Raw genomic sequence first — 17,849 nt, forward strand, 5'->3', positions numbered from 1 at the left:
GCGCATTTAGGGTAACTGAAAACCAACTCCATTGCCTTTAGCTTATGTCTGGATTCATATTCTGGTCGTTGCTCCTCATTAATGTATTTAATCTTCTTGCTTAGGCATTTTGCAGCACCAAATACACCGCAGTCTTTTCTGAAGTTTGTTTTGACTACTGCTTTGGATTATGAAGAGGTTTTGAAATAAAGGGTCGGGGGTAACATGATGTAGTATGTTTCAATAGTTTTATACCCCATGCTTCAAATTGTTGTGTAAAGATCAAGCTGTGGAGTGCTGTTTCTTCCGTTTGCCAAGTTGTGAAGGTTTGCGACATTCATTGTGGGTCTCCTGTTGGAATGAACTTTACTGATAGACGATCAAAGGGTTCTAGATGTATTAGCCCTGGGATTTCTGCTGTCAGTTTTAAAAATGTCCCCCCTATTGAGGATGTCATGCCGACCCTGCAAATTGTATTCTGGTGTTAGAATTATTTATTGCATTGTATTTGTAAATGGGGGAGAATTTACCCAGCTCGAGTGTGATTGCTTAGTGTGTTCTGACTGGTTTAGCTTCTTGTGGGTTTCACCAATAACCATGTGTTTTAATTTAGGCGTTGTACCGTTCATTATAACATTGACTGATAGCCTACTTTTTTCTGGGTAGGCGGAGGGCTGGCCCGCCTGTGAATTCCTCCTCTGGTCGCATAATACTTTCGGTTCTAGTCTTTGAAACTCAGTCTTCTAGGCACTGTTTTTTTGGGCTGTTGTTGGCAGAGCTTGTTGGCTGCGTCCGATTTCTGGTGTGACGTTTATTCTGATCAAAGTATTTTCCCACTTGTTGCTTATTACTTTTTCTTCCATAATGCTAGTCTTGTTCCCTGGTCCATAGGTATTGCTATCCCTAATTGGTGGCTTTGCTGTTTAGCTCTAGTCACTTTTGCTGTTTTCCCCCCATTTGTGTTGGGTTTGTTGATGTTAGTAGTGTTCCATTAGAGGTTTCCTCTCCGGCTAGTGTTTTTCTTTTGTCTTTTACAACCATTTGGGCGGCTCCTTCAACTATGTCAATTTTTCTTAAGCTAACCGAGATATCTATGTACAGGGATTGTAGTCCCGAACCTTTGTTGGAGCTTGCCTCTTCCAGTATGTCCACCTCCTAAGTTGCTCTGGATGCTGTATTGGTACTTGTGAGATTCTTAGAAAAGCCATTTTCACCCTTGCTATCTTGTCTTGTTCCAAATATAGGGTATACTCTTGCTACCTTTTGTTTTGCCAGTTGTCGTGTTTTGTTTCTTGCTTTTCTTCATGTTTTTTTTTGTCTTTACATTTGGCTGCCCGTTTGGGGCTCCTTCTTACTTGCTCTTTCTGTTAGAGGACCTTTTCCGAATTTGCCCTTATTGTTTTCTGCTTTATTTGAGGGTCACTCACTTCCCCAGTAGGCTGGTACAGGTCACAGATTTCTGTTCTTGCTTTGTGTTATATTTGATATTTTCTTACGGTCAACAGCCAGTGGAAGAGTTATTAGCCAGGTTTACTTTTTTGATGCTTATTATCGCCTCAAATATTGTTGGCAAGGTCCTTAATTTGTCAATTTTTGGGCCACAAGCACAGGACGCTTGCAGTGGTGAGTGGATGGATTGGACTCTTATTATTAAATCTGTTAGTCTTTCCAGCTTGGTGTTATTGCCTGAAGTATAGGTAGCTATTATATTCATAAGATCTATTTGGATATCCAGTTTGTCGGATTGCATTGTAAGTGCCTTGTTTGAGAATTGTAAGGTATGTAGTAATGAGATGTAGAGCAAAGACTGGCAAGCCTAGTTCATCATTCGGATGCCCTTGTGCCATTTTCAGACCAGTACTTATTTGACCGCTTTGGTTGATGTTTTGCAGAGTATTTGAGTACGGTTGAGTGAAGTAATAAGAGGTATCAAAAGAAATTCGGGCGAGCTTATCGTTGTTGTTTCTGGGACACTTATCAAGTATCGCCACATTGTTTCCTGTTGTCGTGTTGAGATCTTTTTTTCTTCAACCCTTTGCCTTCCCTCGCCTGATTAACAGTTTCTACTTCAATGGCCTATAAGACATCCTCTTTAGTTGAGAGGGTAATGTGTGTGTTCATTTTTGGAAGTGCTGTGTTTGTCTTCTTATCTCTATTGCTTAGGTTTCCATGTAGTCTACGTTGTGGTGAGATGCCTGTCTCGCTTCTCTCACTCATCTCAGTGTTTCCTCTGTTGCTTACTGTGGAGACAGGATTTGTAAGTTCTATGGCATGGATCTGGGCCTTTTTGGTTATGGTTTTTGAGTTTGGATTGTTTGTGTTTACTTTGTTAGACTCTTCCTTTGTGGGTAGGACATCTGTTAGCTCTGAGTCTTGTTCACGGTCATGCACAAGGTTGTGTAGTGCTTCTATTTGCTTCTCGTGTTGAGTTAGACTCTGTGTTATTTTCTGAGGGGTCAGTGGTCTCAAAAGGCCTGTTACACCTCTGGGCATTGAGTAGATTACGGCTCCTGGGTCTTTGAAAAAGGTACATTTGGAGCTTTTATTCGCTTTAATACTGGAGTCCCCTTTACCAAACAGGGTTAGAATCAGCGATATCAGGGTGCTCCTTTGGGTATCTTCACGATTCACTTATTTTAGATAACTTGCTCATATATATTTCATTTTTCTGATGCCCGCTTCTAGTAAGGATTCTTCTGCCCCAGAAACTGCCTGATTTTTCCTGATCTCATTTCTTTTTTTGGCACCTCTTGAAGTGGACCTGACCTATTTTGCCATTTTAGGCATTTCTAGCGTTTTCTAATATTTCAGCTTGCACTTGTTGTTAGTGTGCTCCTTGCTGAGGCTTTGCTAGTCGCTGAGGCTGAAGGCTGGAGGGGGAACAGCGGCCATGGATTCGAGAAGGGCTTATCGGGTGTGCCCACAAACTGCACCCGGAACTAGCTGGGCTGCTTCCACGGGCTACCCGAGGCACACATTCGGCTGCAGCTGAGTGCAGCCCCTGCACTCACTCCTTGGATTGTCCAACCCAATGGCCCCTCCTGCTGCCACTCCTCCAACGCACCTGATCTTCTCTTGGGGGGGAGGGTTGATTGGTCCTGGATTCCTGGCTCTCTGGGCTTTGACCTCTCAGGCCTCCCATAGCCCAACCTGCCTAGCGAAGGCAGGGGATGGAGGGCGTAGAACCCCTGCCGCACAAAGCCCAAAAACACCTGAGCGGGACACTGGCCCCAGCACCGCCCACTGCACTGGAGTTCTGGACTTTTTTGGTTCCGTCCAGAGGTGTCAGGGATAACACCCGAAGACCCCGGAGTTCCACCTGTCTCGGTGCACAAACAAACAGAAACACGGGCTTCTCGATGGTGGCGTCAAAGACCAAAGGTTTATTACTGCAGGGACACAGAAGTCACAGAAACTACACATGGGCAGTGTCTAGGAGCCTGTTCGATTTGTACAAAGAGGGTTGCTCCTTATATACTAAATATTGGGCTTCAGGCAAATTCTTTACATGTTACCACAGTTCTAAACATTCGTGTCTTAAACAATAAATATTTGGCGTTGCACAGGGATCGTCAACAGTATCTGATGTCAAAACATTACAAATGAGGGGTTCCCACTAGTCCATCATAATCCCATGTCAATTCTTCATTCAAGACCCGGACCGCCTCATCGTAAATTTCGTTACCTCCCCCTAATAAAGGCCCAGAAGGAAAGGAGCAGAGCCAGGTGCAGAAGATAGAAAGACAGGATAAGAAATGTTTGTGGGTCGTAAATGGGCACGGTTACCAGCTTCGGCCGCCTAATCATGATCAGGCCAACGAACACAAGAACCAGTATAGCAGGACTGGCCTCAGGCTGGGGAGGCAGTTCTTGCCGAGTCATGCTGCTACAGCGTTGCTGGCCTAAGGTGCACGTGTCACTAGCAAGGTGAATTGCCGGTTAAAGCCTACGTGTCCTTTAATGAAAAAGAGGTCATTGCGTGTCCATTGACTATGTGAGGGCAAGGAATACAAAATGGCTTCCGTGTTCTAAGATGGATGCCACGGGTAGAACAGAAATGTGTTTGTAACTGGAGTGCTCTTGCTCGTAGCATAGCGAAAATACCAGGGTATACTAAATGGATCATTTGCGGTTCGCTGATACCAAAATTATGTATTTACGACAATGTTACAAACACGAGTAAAATCGTCACGGAACCTCAGACCCTCCTTTTGCCCTTACATAGGCAATTACTCAGTCTATATCAGAGTCAGAGTCTAATTCTATGCTCATTAGGTCAGTGACATGTTGTTGTATCATCATCCTGTCTCGTGTCTTTTCTCCTAATGTAGGTGGTTTTCTGAAACAGGTTGCAGCACAGAGGCTACACAGAGCGGGACCACATTGGATAATAAGACAGCACGAGAACAGAAATACTAGGATGACACCAATGACCATCAGAACCTTCCATCCCCACGCTGATACCAGAGTCCAAAACCACTCCATGAAGGACCAGTTTCCCTTATCTACGTGTATAGAGTCGGAAATCTTATGTAGCTTAGAGATTGCTTCATAGACTGTTGGAGCATTATTTGGAATAAAGACACAGCAGCTCGATTGGATCATTCTGCATACCCCACCTCGATCTGCAAGTATTACGTCTAGAACCATACGGTTCTGCAACGTCATGAGACGATCCGCCTGAAGCTCAGCTGTTAAGTTACTAAGGGCACCAGCAGTTTCTGTAATTGTAGATTCAACTACCCGTGTTAGTTGACGAAGATTTCTACTATTGGCCATAGGCCCCCAAAACGGAAGAAAACCTTTGAAGAAGTCTCCAGCTTCTTGACCAGCGGTATCTTCCTTGCTGAAGACACCTCTTGCTACTCTGGTTTTGTGATAATCTGAAGAAGCAGTGTATGTCGGGGGTAACAATCGAGCAATATAACATGAACCTGAAAAGTCAGCAGGCAGCCATGTATATGCTCTGTCCTGACAAATGAAGTAGGTACCCCTAGCAGTCAGAAAGGCAGGGGAGGAGTTAGACGGAAATACGTAAGTCTCAACGCACTCACTCCTCCCTAGCTGAGCTCTCGGATTTCTCCCATTTCCTTGCAAACAGACCTGACCTCGGTGAGGCACGACCCAAACTGAAGTGGAGCTTTTACGCTTGCTTTCTCCCAAACTAAGGCGATACTCTGTAGAGTTCCAACTCAAATACACCAGTAATTCATCTCTAGGATAAGATGGAGTATTATTGACGTCTTTAATCATATCAATAATTCCCTGGACTAAAGCTTTGTTGGCTGAGTTGTATTTAGTGGACCGTGGTGGACGCGGAGGATAGGTCTCAAGGGCATATGAAAAAATGGTCTGAAAAGCCTGAAATGATCCATTATAGCTGAAAGGCAAGACTAGATAGGGAATACCTTTATCCATAGTGTGAGGTATCAAGCCACACACCCAGCAGTCTGTAGTATTAACTATCAGTTGGTGTTGATGCAAGAGCTGTACAAATGTATTGTTAATAAATTCTGAGCGTCGAGCTTGTTCGTGTTCAGGAAATGAGTGAAAAGAATGCATAGAAGAAACCGTAGAAGTAGTAGGATCAAGGGAAGGTACTGTAGTTACTGGCATAAAAATCAAATGTACACCAAAGACGATTCCACCCACCAACGTTATTAAAACAATTAAAAATGTAACTGCACATTGCATTAGAAAGCATTTGCTGTGTAGTATTCTGTACAGTCTATTTCTGCGAACATAAATTACATTTTCTCGTTGTAGCTCAGGAAGCTCCATCTTCTACGACCGTTCGCGACCACTGATGATGTGTACGTAGATGAAAATGCCTCTATCAGCCCTGGGAGTTCCCAGAACTAACAGAAAGATCGACCTTGTGTCGGACCCCCGCAGATTCAACTAGGCACACAGCCACGACCCTACGGCTACCCAGACGGCAAGGCAATTTTAAAACAAAAAGAAACAATACAAAGTATTAGCAAACTTCCTGGCTGGAGGCAATGTATAGCAAATTCAAATCTGAAAATAGGCAGTTTCCTGCTTTATTTGTCCATATTGCGAGAACGTAAGTTGTATCTCAGTTTTGCAGGAGCTGTCTGATCTGGAAACAATGTATTTTCAGCTGACGTTGCAATGTTCACGTTCGCAGATGACAAATGTTCTTTTGGTACAGATGACAAATGTTCAGGGTTCAAAAGAGCAGTTTCAGGAGGAGAGTCAGAATTTGGTGAATCCGTGATCAGTTCTGCATCGCTGAAAGGTATGAACCTGGGGATTTGTTCCGTTTCAGAGGCACCGATTCCTTTCTTTACCCAGTTGTCGTAAGGAAGTGGCAGAGGCACACGTTTAGCATGTGTCGTATGGATCCAATTTTTCCTTCCGGCCACACGAATAGCAGTTCTCGTTGCTAGCAGGACTTGGAATGGGCCAATGAATCTGGGCTGAAGATTTTTTGTTCTTGCAAAGTTTCTGATGACCACCTGATCACCCGGTTTCAGCTGATGGCCTGGACTCTCCGGTGGCTTTGGTAATGCATCGAAAACCTGTTGGTGAATAAGACTCAATTTAGCAGTCAAGTCGAAAAGGTAATCAATTAACATTGGGTATTCCAGCTGCTTAAATTCTTTCGGTCTAGGTACCCCCCAAACATTTGCAGGACGGCCAAAAACTATTTCGTAAGGACTAAGCCCTACTCTAGAATGTACAGTTGCTCTTGTTGATAGCAAAGCCAGAGGCAATGCGTCTGGCCAGGACAAACCCGTGGACGCTTGTATCTTAGCGAGTTTCAGTTTAAGGGTGCCATTGTAACCCTCGACTAAACCCGCGGACTGGGGATGATTCGCACTATGAAATTTCTGTCTAATCCCTAGGCCGGCACACACACTCTGCATAACTTTCCCTACGAACTCACTTCCGTTGTCTGACCATACAATCCGTGGCATTCCGTATCTGGGGAAGTATTCTTTAAGAAGAACTTTGGCCGTGGATAAGGCAGTATTGTCCTTCAGTGGGTATGCTTCGATCCATCTGGAGAAAGCACAAACTACCACTAGGACGTATTTCAGATTATTGCAACGATCCATGTGAATGAAGTCTAGCTGGATCACCTCAAAGGGACAGGAAGGAGGAGCGAAGTGACCTGCAGGTGTGGGGATTCCCTTGCCAGGATTATGCATCAAGCATACCATACAATTTCTCACCACTCTCTCTGCACACTTACTAATCCCGTCATTCTTCCAGACCGGAGCCAACATCTTACAAATCCCTTTTGAACTGATGTGCGCTGTTCCATGTGCCATCGTTACTACTGCAAGCACATACGCACCAGGCAACATCCAACGCTGTTGTTCCGACAAGTCAATCCAACACCCACTCGAGTCCAATTTACCCGTGCTCTCTCTCCATGCAAGTTTTTCCTCCTCAGTCGCCTCTTTCTGAATTTCCTTCACGCTTTCCACTGTGTTCTCACACATTCCAGACTCAGGAATCCATCTTGCAGACGTTGCAACATACATTCTACTCATCATATTTCTAGCTGTCTGTTTTGCGATCTCATCAGCAAAAGCATTTCCACGACCAACATTATCCGTGATTGCTTTATGAGCACTGCATTTCACAATCGCAACTTCAGTCGGCAAGGTTAGAGATTCCAACAAGTCATTAACTAGCTGACCATGTTGAATCTTAGTCCCATGGGACGTAATGAAACCTCTTTCTTTCCACAAACGGCCAAAACTATGGGCCACGCCGAACGCGTACTGACTATCTGTGAACACATTCACTCTCTTTCCCTTAGCTAAAACGCACGCTCTTGTTAGCGCGATCAATTCTGCAGCCTGGGCAGAATTCTGACTCACTCTTGCAGTCTCCACAATCGTACTCAAAGTTGTTACTGCATAAGCAGCAGTCACATCACCATTCTCCAATTTGAAGCAAGACCCGTCAACATACAACGTGCCATCTGGTTCTGACAACGGAGTGTCTTTTAGGTCGATTCGTCCTTTTGTTTCTTCCTCAGTTCTGAAACAACAGTCGTGTGGTTCGGAATCACTCGACTCTTCGCTAGTCGGCAACAATGTTGCTGGATTCAATACATTGCATCTTTTGATCTGAATATGACTAGCTAACAGTGTCAGTTCATAACCTGATAATCTAGCACTGGTAAGGTGTTGCGTCTTGGTTCGGTTCATGAGTGTATCCACCGCATGAGGAACCATGACTACTAGCATGTTGTTCATTACTAAACCAGCAGATTGTCGAATGGAAGCTGCAGCTGCGGCTGTAGCTCTCAAGCAACTAGGCAATGCTCTAGCTACTGGATCTAATGTTGATGAAAAATACGCACAAGGGCGTTGTTTATCACCAAATTTCTGCGTCAAAACACTCAATGCACAACCTTCTCTCTCGTGGACATAGAGCGTGAATGGCTTACTGTAGTCGGGTGTACCCAATACAGGTGCTGAACACAGTGCATTTCGTAACTCAGAAAAACTCTGCTGACATTCAGCAGACCATGGTACCGGACTCGGAACATCTTTCCCAGTCAAGGCTACCAATGGTTTTGCTAGAAGAGAAAAATTTGGGATCCATTGCCTACAATATGAGGTAATACCCAAAAAAGCACGTACTTCTCTCTGCGTGCTAGGAACGTTCATCTGTGTAATTGCTTTTATTCTCTCTGGGGTCAACTTCCTTCCCTCCTTTGACAAGAGATGACCTAGGTAGGTCACTTCTTGGCAGCAGTATTGCATTTTTGAAGGTGACACCTTGTGATTCAAATCTGACAAGTGATGCAACAAAGAAATCGTAGCTGTTTTGCAAGTTTCCTTGTCATCGGCAGCCACTAGAAGATCATCGACATACTGTACTAAAGCAGAACCACGAGGAAGTACGAAGGAATCTAACTGGCTTTTTAATGCTTGACTGTAAATGGATGGGCTTTCACAATAACCTTGTGGAGCGCGTTTAAATCTAAAACTTCGTCCTCCTAGAGAGAAACCGAAGATATCTCTGCTTTCCTCGGCTATCGGAATGCTGAAAAAGGCATTTTTCAAGTCGACAACCGAAAACCATGCTGCTGTAGCAGGAATCAACGTTAACAATGCAGTAATGTCTGGAACCACAGGAAACTGTGGGATCACAATTTTATTAACCTCTCTAAGATCAATTACGAACCTATATACTGGAGGCTTTGTAGGGTCAGTTCGTTTCAAAATAGGCAGTACAGGACTATTACAGACATTTCCTCTAGTCTCTTCTACAACATCTTTCTTGATCAGGTCTTGTACTATCAGTAGGAGCGCACGCTCGCCTTCATTAGAGATTCTGTATTGTGGAATTCGTGGAAGTTTGACATTTGCTTTCAAAGTTACTACATAGGGTGGAATTTCCAATAGACCTACATCATTAGGACCAGTCGCCCAAAGAGTATCAGGGAGTGAACGCAGCTCTGGTGGGAGCGCATCCATCGACAAGTACATCGGGGAGATTATTCTTTTACCCAACGTAAGCTGTACTCCTGCTGGAGAACAGTACAATGTCGCGTACAGGCGTTTTAACAAGTCTAAACCAAGCAGATTTTCGTTACAACCTGTCGTCAAAATCAGGGGTGCTTTCAATTGACGTGGTCCAACAGAAATAGACAAAGGACCAGAAACAGGGTTGTGAACAGGGGCGCCCGAAAAACCTACTGAAACGTTTGTTGAGCCAGACAAAGGTGCGCCAGGGAGTTTCGCATGTATGATAGAACTTTTTGCTGCACCAGTATCCAACAGAAACGGTTCGACTATACCTGATGTTGCTACTGCGACATAAGGCCCACTCTGATCTACTGGAACTGATACTACTCCCTCTCTTTGTCCATGGCTGTCCTAGTACTCACTTTGCTGAATTTCCTCACTAGTTTCATAATAGTCTTCGACATGATACTGTGGAGACCTATTCTGTTGGGCAGATTGTCCATTTCGCTGGTCGAAATAATTAGAGGGGCGATCACTCGTCTGCGGAGGCATAGCACCTCGTCCTCGACCTCTAGAGTTTTGCATAGAACTACCACGACCTCTCTGAGCTGCCGCAGCATTATTTTGCGTTCGAACTGGACATTCACTTTTGTAATGACCTTCCCTTTTGCAATAAGCACATTGATTCCATTGGTATTGTGGCCTTTGAAAATTATAATCCGTTCTTTGGTATGACCCTTGCTGCATATTCGTTTGATTCATGCGAGGCGGATAAGCTTGCTGTAAAAGTACTTTAGTTTTTAAATCTTTCGTCTTTTTATCTGATTTTTCCTTCTCTTCTTTATCCCTATTTTCATAGTACTGAGCAGTCGCAAGTATTTGCGCAGTCGTAGAGACAGCCCACGCACTTTCAGAATTCTTTAATTTACCACTAAGTTCTGGCAACAGATTGTGCACAAATTTATCAACAAATAATCTCTGGCCTCCTTCTGTGCTCATATCCTGACCACTATGATCCACGAAAGTCTCCTCGAATCTTGTGAAAAAGTCGGAGACGCTTTCGTCTTTCTTTTGTTTGCACGCGGACAATTTGTCCCAGTTAACGCGCAATGCTGGCATCAAGGTTTTCATTAAATCGATTATTCTACCAGGCAAATTAGCAATTAAAGGTTCAGGTTTGGAACCACCTATTTGTTGACCATCCGCTGCAATTATAGCTGCCCAGTCACCACCTAGGGCAACTGGATGATTCTCTTTACGAATTTTAGCCCAAATTGGTTGCGGTACTACATTACCAAATAGCAGATCTATGTCAGCAAGATTCAATACACAAGCGTCAACTGTTTGAGCCAACTCTTTGTAGTACCCTGCAGGATTTTTACGCGGATCTGGCAAAGCCTGTTTCACTGCTAATACTTCAGCTCGCTTCCATGGAATATGTATCCAGACTCTCTGGAATTGGGCCGGAGCGGCTGCAATACCAAGGTTTGCATTAGCTTGCACAGCTTCACGCCAAATTGGTGGAACCTCTCTCATTGGATATTGACGATTTCGTTTCGTACTACGTTTCTCTAATTCTCTCGGTGAACGAAGGGATGAGTCATTCCTATAACTTAGAATCAGTTCCATCGCTTCCTTTATATTTTGTCCAACTATCATACCTGTAGCAAACTCTCTCTGAACATTAATTAATTCTCCTAGATTTGATTCAGGGTCATCCTCTTCCAATTCCTCACGTAGAAGGAAACACATTTCATCGAACACATATCGTTGTGTCGGTTCGTTCCATTGCATAAATGTATCTAATACATTTTGTACATTATATCTTCCAACTTTCGAAACCCATCTAAGAGCAGTGGAATCTAATATTCCTTTTTCTTCAGTACTGGGAAGCTGACTACGTCTCTGCACAGAGTCAGAGGTAGGAGTTTTAATCAGAGTTTTATAGAAGGGAGATAGAATATTAGAGACAGAATCAGTGATTCTTCGACGAACAGAAAGCGGAGTCATAATATTAACAGAGGCAGTGAATAGAGTAGCAGTTGGAACAGATAGATCAGGAACAGTAGGAGTAGCAGGAAAAATAGCTTGTGAAGTAGCAGGTGTGAGCGACACAGGCATAGGTAAAGAAGCCGGCAACCCTAGAAGAGGGGTTGTCGAAGGAACATTAATATTGACCACAGGAGGTACAGGAACTTGATTCAGGGCAGCGGGAACAGGGACACCAGGTTGTCCAGCAACCGGTAATTGAACATTCGGTATAGGTGGAGCCGTAGCACCCTGTGCATACGGTGGGGGTGATCGTAACAAGTAAGACAACAGGGGATCCTTTTCAGGGTCCTCTACTATCTTAGCCGTACTCGATGGCAAAGCAGGATAGCACTTGTCTATCGCTAAATTACGCTCTCTATCGGTCACCTCCATCGCTTTCTCAGACTCGTTGAGTTGCAGCTGCCTAGCAGACTGTTCTAAAGTCAACTCTTGCTCTTTCTGTTCTTTCTTCAACTTTTTAATTTCTCTCTGTTTAGATTCTTTTCGCCAATAACGGAAAGAATCAAACATTGCCGGCCGGGCTTTCTTCTTAAACAACCTTCTTTCTAGATTATCGAGAACTTCAGGTTCAAAACTACCATGTAGTGGCCAACTAAGGACACCATCTTTTTCTGTGTAGCGGATCCATACCTCGTTATAAGAGATAGGGCCCACACCAAATTTGCAATATAGATCATAAAGGGGAGTTCCAATCGGAGGAACCAAACACGAGTCCTCCAACCGGGAATCACTGTTGCAACTAAAACAAGACAACATACAATTTTTCCGACTTACCATTTTATAATCCGGAACACAAAACAAACAAGACACAAACAGAAAAGATGCGCACTCGAATCAAGAACTTAGGCCTACCAGAACTGACAAATGTATCGATACCTGAACTGAACAGAATGATTATCGTAACCAGAATAACCTAGTGATAACCTTACAGAACTGAACTGAACTGAGAACTAAAAGGATTATCCAAATAGGAGCAACCCTAACAAAATAAACAACTAGCAACCACTGAATACTTAACTGAGGCACTGAAGACGTCACCAAGGAGAAACCCGTCACGTTTCGCCGTACTGAGGACTGCACCTCGGGTCCAAGACAGGGCGACGGTCAAGGCAACGGACCACTGCAGCCGTCTGAACGGGAACCCTCGTGGAAGAGAACGTCGGGGCCACTTTTGCGATATGCCGGGATCGATGAAGTGGGGCGCCTCCCTCTGAAATCTTCACACGAAGCTCCTCGAACTCTTCAGGCTTTTGGACCGGTACCGAATGACGTCGCCCCACGTTGGGCGCCAATTGGAGTTCTGGACTTTTTTGGTTCCGTCCAGAGGTGTCAGGGATAACACCCGAAGACCCCGGAGTTCCACCTGTCTCGGTGCACAAACAAACAGAAACACGGGCTTCTCGATGGTGGCGTCAAAGACCAAAGGTTTATTACTGCAGGGACACAGAAGTCACAGAAACTACACATGGGCAGTGTCTAGGAGCCTGTTCGATTTGTACAAAGAGGGTTGCTCCTTATATACTAAATATTGGGCTTCAGGCAAATTCTTTACATGTTACCACAGTTCTAAACATTCGTGTCTTAAACAATAAATATTTGGCGTTGCACAGGGATCGTCAACAGTATCTGATGTCAAAACATTACAAATGAGGGGTTCCCACTAGTCCATCATAATCCCATGTCAATTCTTCATTCAAGACCCGGACCGCCTCATCGTAAATTTCGTTACCTCCCCCTAATAAAGGCCCAGAAGGAAAGGAGCAGAGCCAGGTGCAGAAGATAGAAAGACAGGATAAGAAATGTTTGTGGGTCGTAAATGGGCACGGTTACCAGCTTCGGCCGCCTAATCATGATCAGGCCAACGAACACAAGAACCAGTATAGCAGGACTGGCCTCAGGCTGGGGAGGCAGTTCTTGCCGAGTCATGCTGCTACAGCGTTGCTGGCCTAAGGTGCACGTGTCACTAGCAAGGTGAATTGCCGGTTAAAGCCTACGTGTCCTTTAATGAAAAAGAGGTCATTGCGTGTCCATTGACTATGTGAGGGCAAGGAATACAAAATGGCTTCCGTGTTCTAAGATGGATGCCACGGGTAGAACAGAAATGTGTTTGTAACTGGAGTGCTCTTGCTCGTAGCATAGCGAAAATACCAGGGTATACTAAATGGATCATTTGCGGTTCGCTGATACCAAAATTATGTATTTACGACAATGTTACAAACACGAGTAAAATCGTCACGGAACCTCAGCACTCCTATGCTCTTGGGCTGCCGAACTGGGACCAGTCAAAGGGCAAGAGGGCAGGAAGGAACCTGCTAGCCTGGGCTTGTGTGCATGGGCTGCTGAAGTCAGCAGGGAAGTCAGCTGGTCGGGGGGCCGGAACAAGGCTAGCTCTGTTCTGGGGCCCTGCTCTGGATCCTGAACCCGAGCACGGACCAGAGCACAGACCCCGGAGAAACACCTCCTCTGACAGGCTCAACTGATCCTCCACTGCTCGAGCACAATGTCACAACGTCATTTCCACCAAAGCGTGTGTCCAGAACAGCCCAGATGAAAGGGAGCATTTGAGAAGGGGCCAGGTGTGACTTCAGCACATTGATAGTGAACCCCAGTGGGTGCAGGAGGTCCACCATAGTATGGAGGTGGGAGCCGACTGTTTGGCGGGAGCCATCTTCAACAGTCCATTGTCTAGATAGAGGAAGACTGACATTCCCGATCTCTGCAGATGAGCTGCAGGAATCGCCATCACTTTGGTGAACAGTTGAGGGGTGCTGAAAAGGCCAAGCGGAAGCACGTTAATGAAAGTGCATGTGACCTATCGTGAACCACAGGTAGTATCTGTTGGCAGGCAAGACGAAGATGTGGAAGTATGTGTTCTGCAAGTCCAGTGCTACCATCCAGTCTCATGGGTCCAGCGCAGACAAAACTTGTGTGAGCATGAACATTCTGAATTTTCCCTTTTTCATGAAGAAATTGAAAGGGGGCAGGTCTATGATAGGACAAATGCCTCTGCCCTTCTTGTACACCAGAAAGTAGAGGGAACAGCAGCCACAATCTACTTCTAATGCTCTCTTGGCCAAGAAAGCCTCACTTCCTGCCGGAATATTGAGAGATCGTCCTCCATCAGCCTGTGGGTTCAAAAACTGCAAGGTGATGGATGGAATGCTTGAATTAATCTCAGCCACAGGCAATTGCTTGGGCCAAATCCCAATCCATCATTATTTCTTTTGCCCATCAAGCAACCCCACTTTGTAGTCAGATATATGCAAATCAGTCTTGACTCTACTCCCCATGGGAACACTCCAGCCCAAACTGCTAGGCTATATTCTCCCTGCACCCCACATCAACCAGGCTAGCTTGAATCCTGTAGCAGTGAGCCCGGTACCCATGTTTGGGCATACATAGTGCATTTAGAGTCCAAACTGGAATTGCGAGGTGAGCAAAAAACAGGATGGGTTTAGGCTCAGATCTCTGTACTGGAGGTGAGTGTTTGACACTGTTCAGCATTCCATCCTTCAATTGTACTTTTTGCAATCGTTGCCCTGAGTGGTATGGGTATGCCCAGACATGGGTCCCGTGCTTACCATGCCACCGGAGTAAAGCTATCATGGCTGATGTGGGATGATACCTCGAAACTGGTTCTTGGATGTTTGTTTTCAGTACAGAGTGGACCTAGCTTGGCAGCTCGGATTGGACTGTTCCCATGGGTAGCAGAGTCAAGACCGATATGCATTTGGCTGGGTTCAAACTGGAATTGCCTGTTGAGCAAAAAACAATGGATTTAGGCTCAGATCTCTGTACCTGGGGAAAGTGTTTGACATTGTTCAGCATTCTGTCCATCATTAGTTCTTTTGGCATGTTTCGCCCTAAGTGGGATGGGTATGCAGAGATGTGGGGTCAAGTGCTAACCATGCCACCCGAGTCAAGCTATCCTGGCTGATGATGACTGATACCCTGAAACTGGTCCTAGGATGTTTGTTTTTGGTCTGGGAAGGACCTAGCCTGGCAGTCCAGGCTGGATGTTCCATGGATGATATTATGCTGGTGAGCAGTAGCTTTCCTGCATAGGGATAGAGTGTCCTATTATGTGTTCTGCTTCAACTGTGGTGTGCCAGTCTCTACTTCATCAAGTTTGCTTTTCTTTATGCTCTCCTCTACAAACAGCATTGAAGAAGCCACAGCCAGGGAATATTGGTATGTCTGTATAACCCACACATACTTGTACACCCAGCCATTTGGACTACTGACTATAGATTAGTTGATGATCCACATTTGTTAAGAGTTGCCTATTCACTGTATTCATCCATACACAATGTCTAGAGGTACACCACCCCATTATAAACAAAGATATTCTAAAAGGAAGCACATTTTTGTGTCCTCCTGCCTTTTATCTTTGTGTAACTATATCCTGCAACAATTACCTCTGCCATTAAAGAGCTGTTGTAATGCTTCTCTTTAAGAGGTGACATTTGTAGTGGGTTTCTCCAAGCTGAGAAATTACCTGTAGGGGAAGGTTAGGCAGTGAAGAAAATATAGGCTGAAGGAGGTTACAGGGCAGGGATCTCATGCAGAGACAGAGGTTTAAAGAAAAGGCAGAACAGTGAGACATGCACAGAGGGCACCTAGGGATAGAGAAAAAGCATAGAGGGTAGAGAGTAGTATATGAAGGACATGTCATGGGAGGCACGTGCGGAAGAGTGATGCTTGTAGACAAAGGACATGGCAAACGTTGGGTACATGCAAAGGATGTTCAAGTGGACTGAAACAATCTAGACAGAGGGTGTGCTCACAATCATAGGGAATACACCATTGATGAAGGTTGAAAATAGAGTAAGTTAAGTATTAAAAAGACGAAAAAGCAATACAAATGGGCAGAGTTTAGTGATACAGCATTACATGTTAAGTAGAAAGGAAAAGGTTATGGAAACCATTATGTTTATAGAAGAGAGTGAATGTAGATCAGATTAGTGCAACGCGATGGCTGGCTAAGCATAGTGACGGAGGTCTGCCAAAGAGATAAGTCTGGCAGAGATTAAGGTTGTGTGTATAAAGAGATTGAGCATAGGCATCAATATAGTATACAGAGGGGCCGGGCTTAGGGCGATAGGGTGAACACTTTAACAAGTCTAGGAGAGAGGGGGAGCTCAGGGGAGCTGAACATAAAGAAATGCAGAGCATAAGGAGAGGCCAAGCTAGTGTAGAAAGGTCAAGTGAGGTTCATACATTTTGTCATGTTAAAAAAAAAACAATTTGTGACGAGATCATTAGTCTTTTCTTGAGGAATTATGCCTGAGAGTAACATGATTAACCTTCAGACCTGCAGCTTAGCCTCCTGCCCACTCTCTCCTGTCTGGTCCAGGCACTGTAGCTCTCTCTTCAAGTAGTTTTCCAATTGCTCCAAGAAGCGTGGCTTTGATATACTGGTGGCAGGCCGATAATTACTAAAGCATAAAAAAGAGGAACAAACACAAGTTATCATGTACTAAAAAGAAGGTACAGTTACACTACTATCTTAGTGAATTGTGTCTATTTTGTATAGTCTGTGTGTGTGTATATATATATATATATAAAAAATTTATTGCAAAAAACAAAGGTTACAGGGATCTTATAGTTAGGCTTATATTTCACTCATAACATGCTCAGTGACATCACTGATGACATCATCCACAGAACCACGCACACACCCCCTCACACCCCTATACAACCTCTCATACACCCACTCACACACACATATATACATGCATGTATGCATGTTACCAGTGGTGGTCGCCACTGAGTATTTATAGTTAGGGTTGTGTTTCCATAGAAAACATTTTTTGGTTTGCTTATATTTTTGTAACCTTTTGAAGAATTTTTTGTGAATCTTTCACTAAAAAGTCTCATCCACCTCACTTCCTTCCTGGGAGGTTTTGAGGTGATCCATCATGCGGGAGCTGAGAAAAAGGGGGGGTCCCAAAATGCATTTTCCCCATTCATTTTTCCATAGGAAAAATAAATAGCGATAATGCAAAAACTACTGAACTGCATTACACCAAATTTGGCCGAAAGTTCGATCTTGGTCCAGAAAGTGTGATTTTTGGTGTAATTCCATTCAGTAGTTTTTGATAGATTAAGGTTCAAAAACGTTGTATATTTCATGTTTCACAGGATCCGCGAGCTCAACCACACGTTGTCATTGACTGACCATAATCCGCAAGAAAAAGTTGAGGCCACTAACTTAGGACTCAGGGCCTCGGTCCCAGAGTCCTAAAAAATAAAACCAAATAAGATACAAAAGGTCCAGGCTAGAGCCAACCAGACCCCCTGGGCCTTGTGATGTCCAACAGGACACCTATGGGGATTCGCTCCGGATCGCCAGCA

At 44.5% G+C, this 17,849-nt stretch overlaps 1 protein-coding gene across 1 annotated transcript in view; it reads right to left on the reverse strand.

Moving 5' to 3' along the window:
- Positions 1–17,849, reverse strand: part of TSNAXIP1 (translin associated factor X interacting protein 1) — a 476,958-nt gene that overhangs the window by 308,708 nt on the left and 150,401 nt on the right. Inside the window, exon 4 of the mRNA XM_078669989.1 lies at positions 16,807–16,930. Within this exon, the coding sequence (XP_078526115.1) occupies positions 16,807–16,930 (124 nt within the window). The remainder of the gene's footprint in view (positions 1–16,806; positions 16,931–17,849) is intronic.

This window comes from Lissotriton helveticus, chromosome 12 (genome assembly GCF_964261635.1).
Source record: "Lissotriton helveticus chromosome 12, aLisHel1.1, whole genome shotgun sequence".
NCBI classification, from domain to species: domain Eukaryota; kingdom Metazoa; phylum Chordata; class Amphibia; order Caudata; family Salamandridae; genus Lissotriton; species Lissotriton helveticus.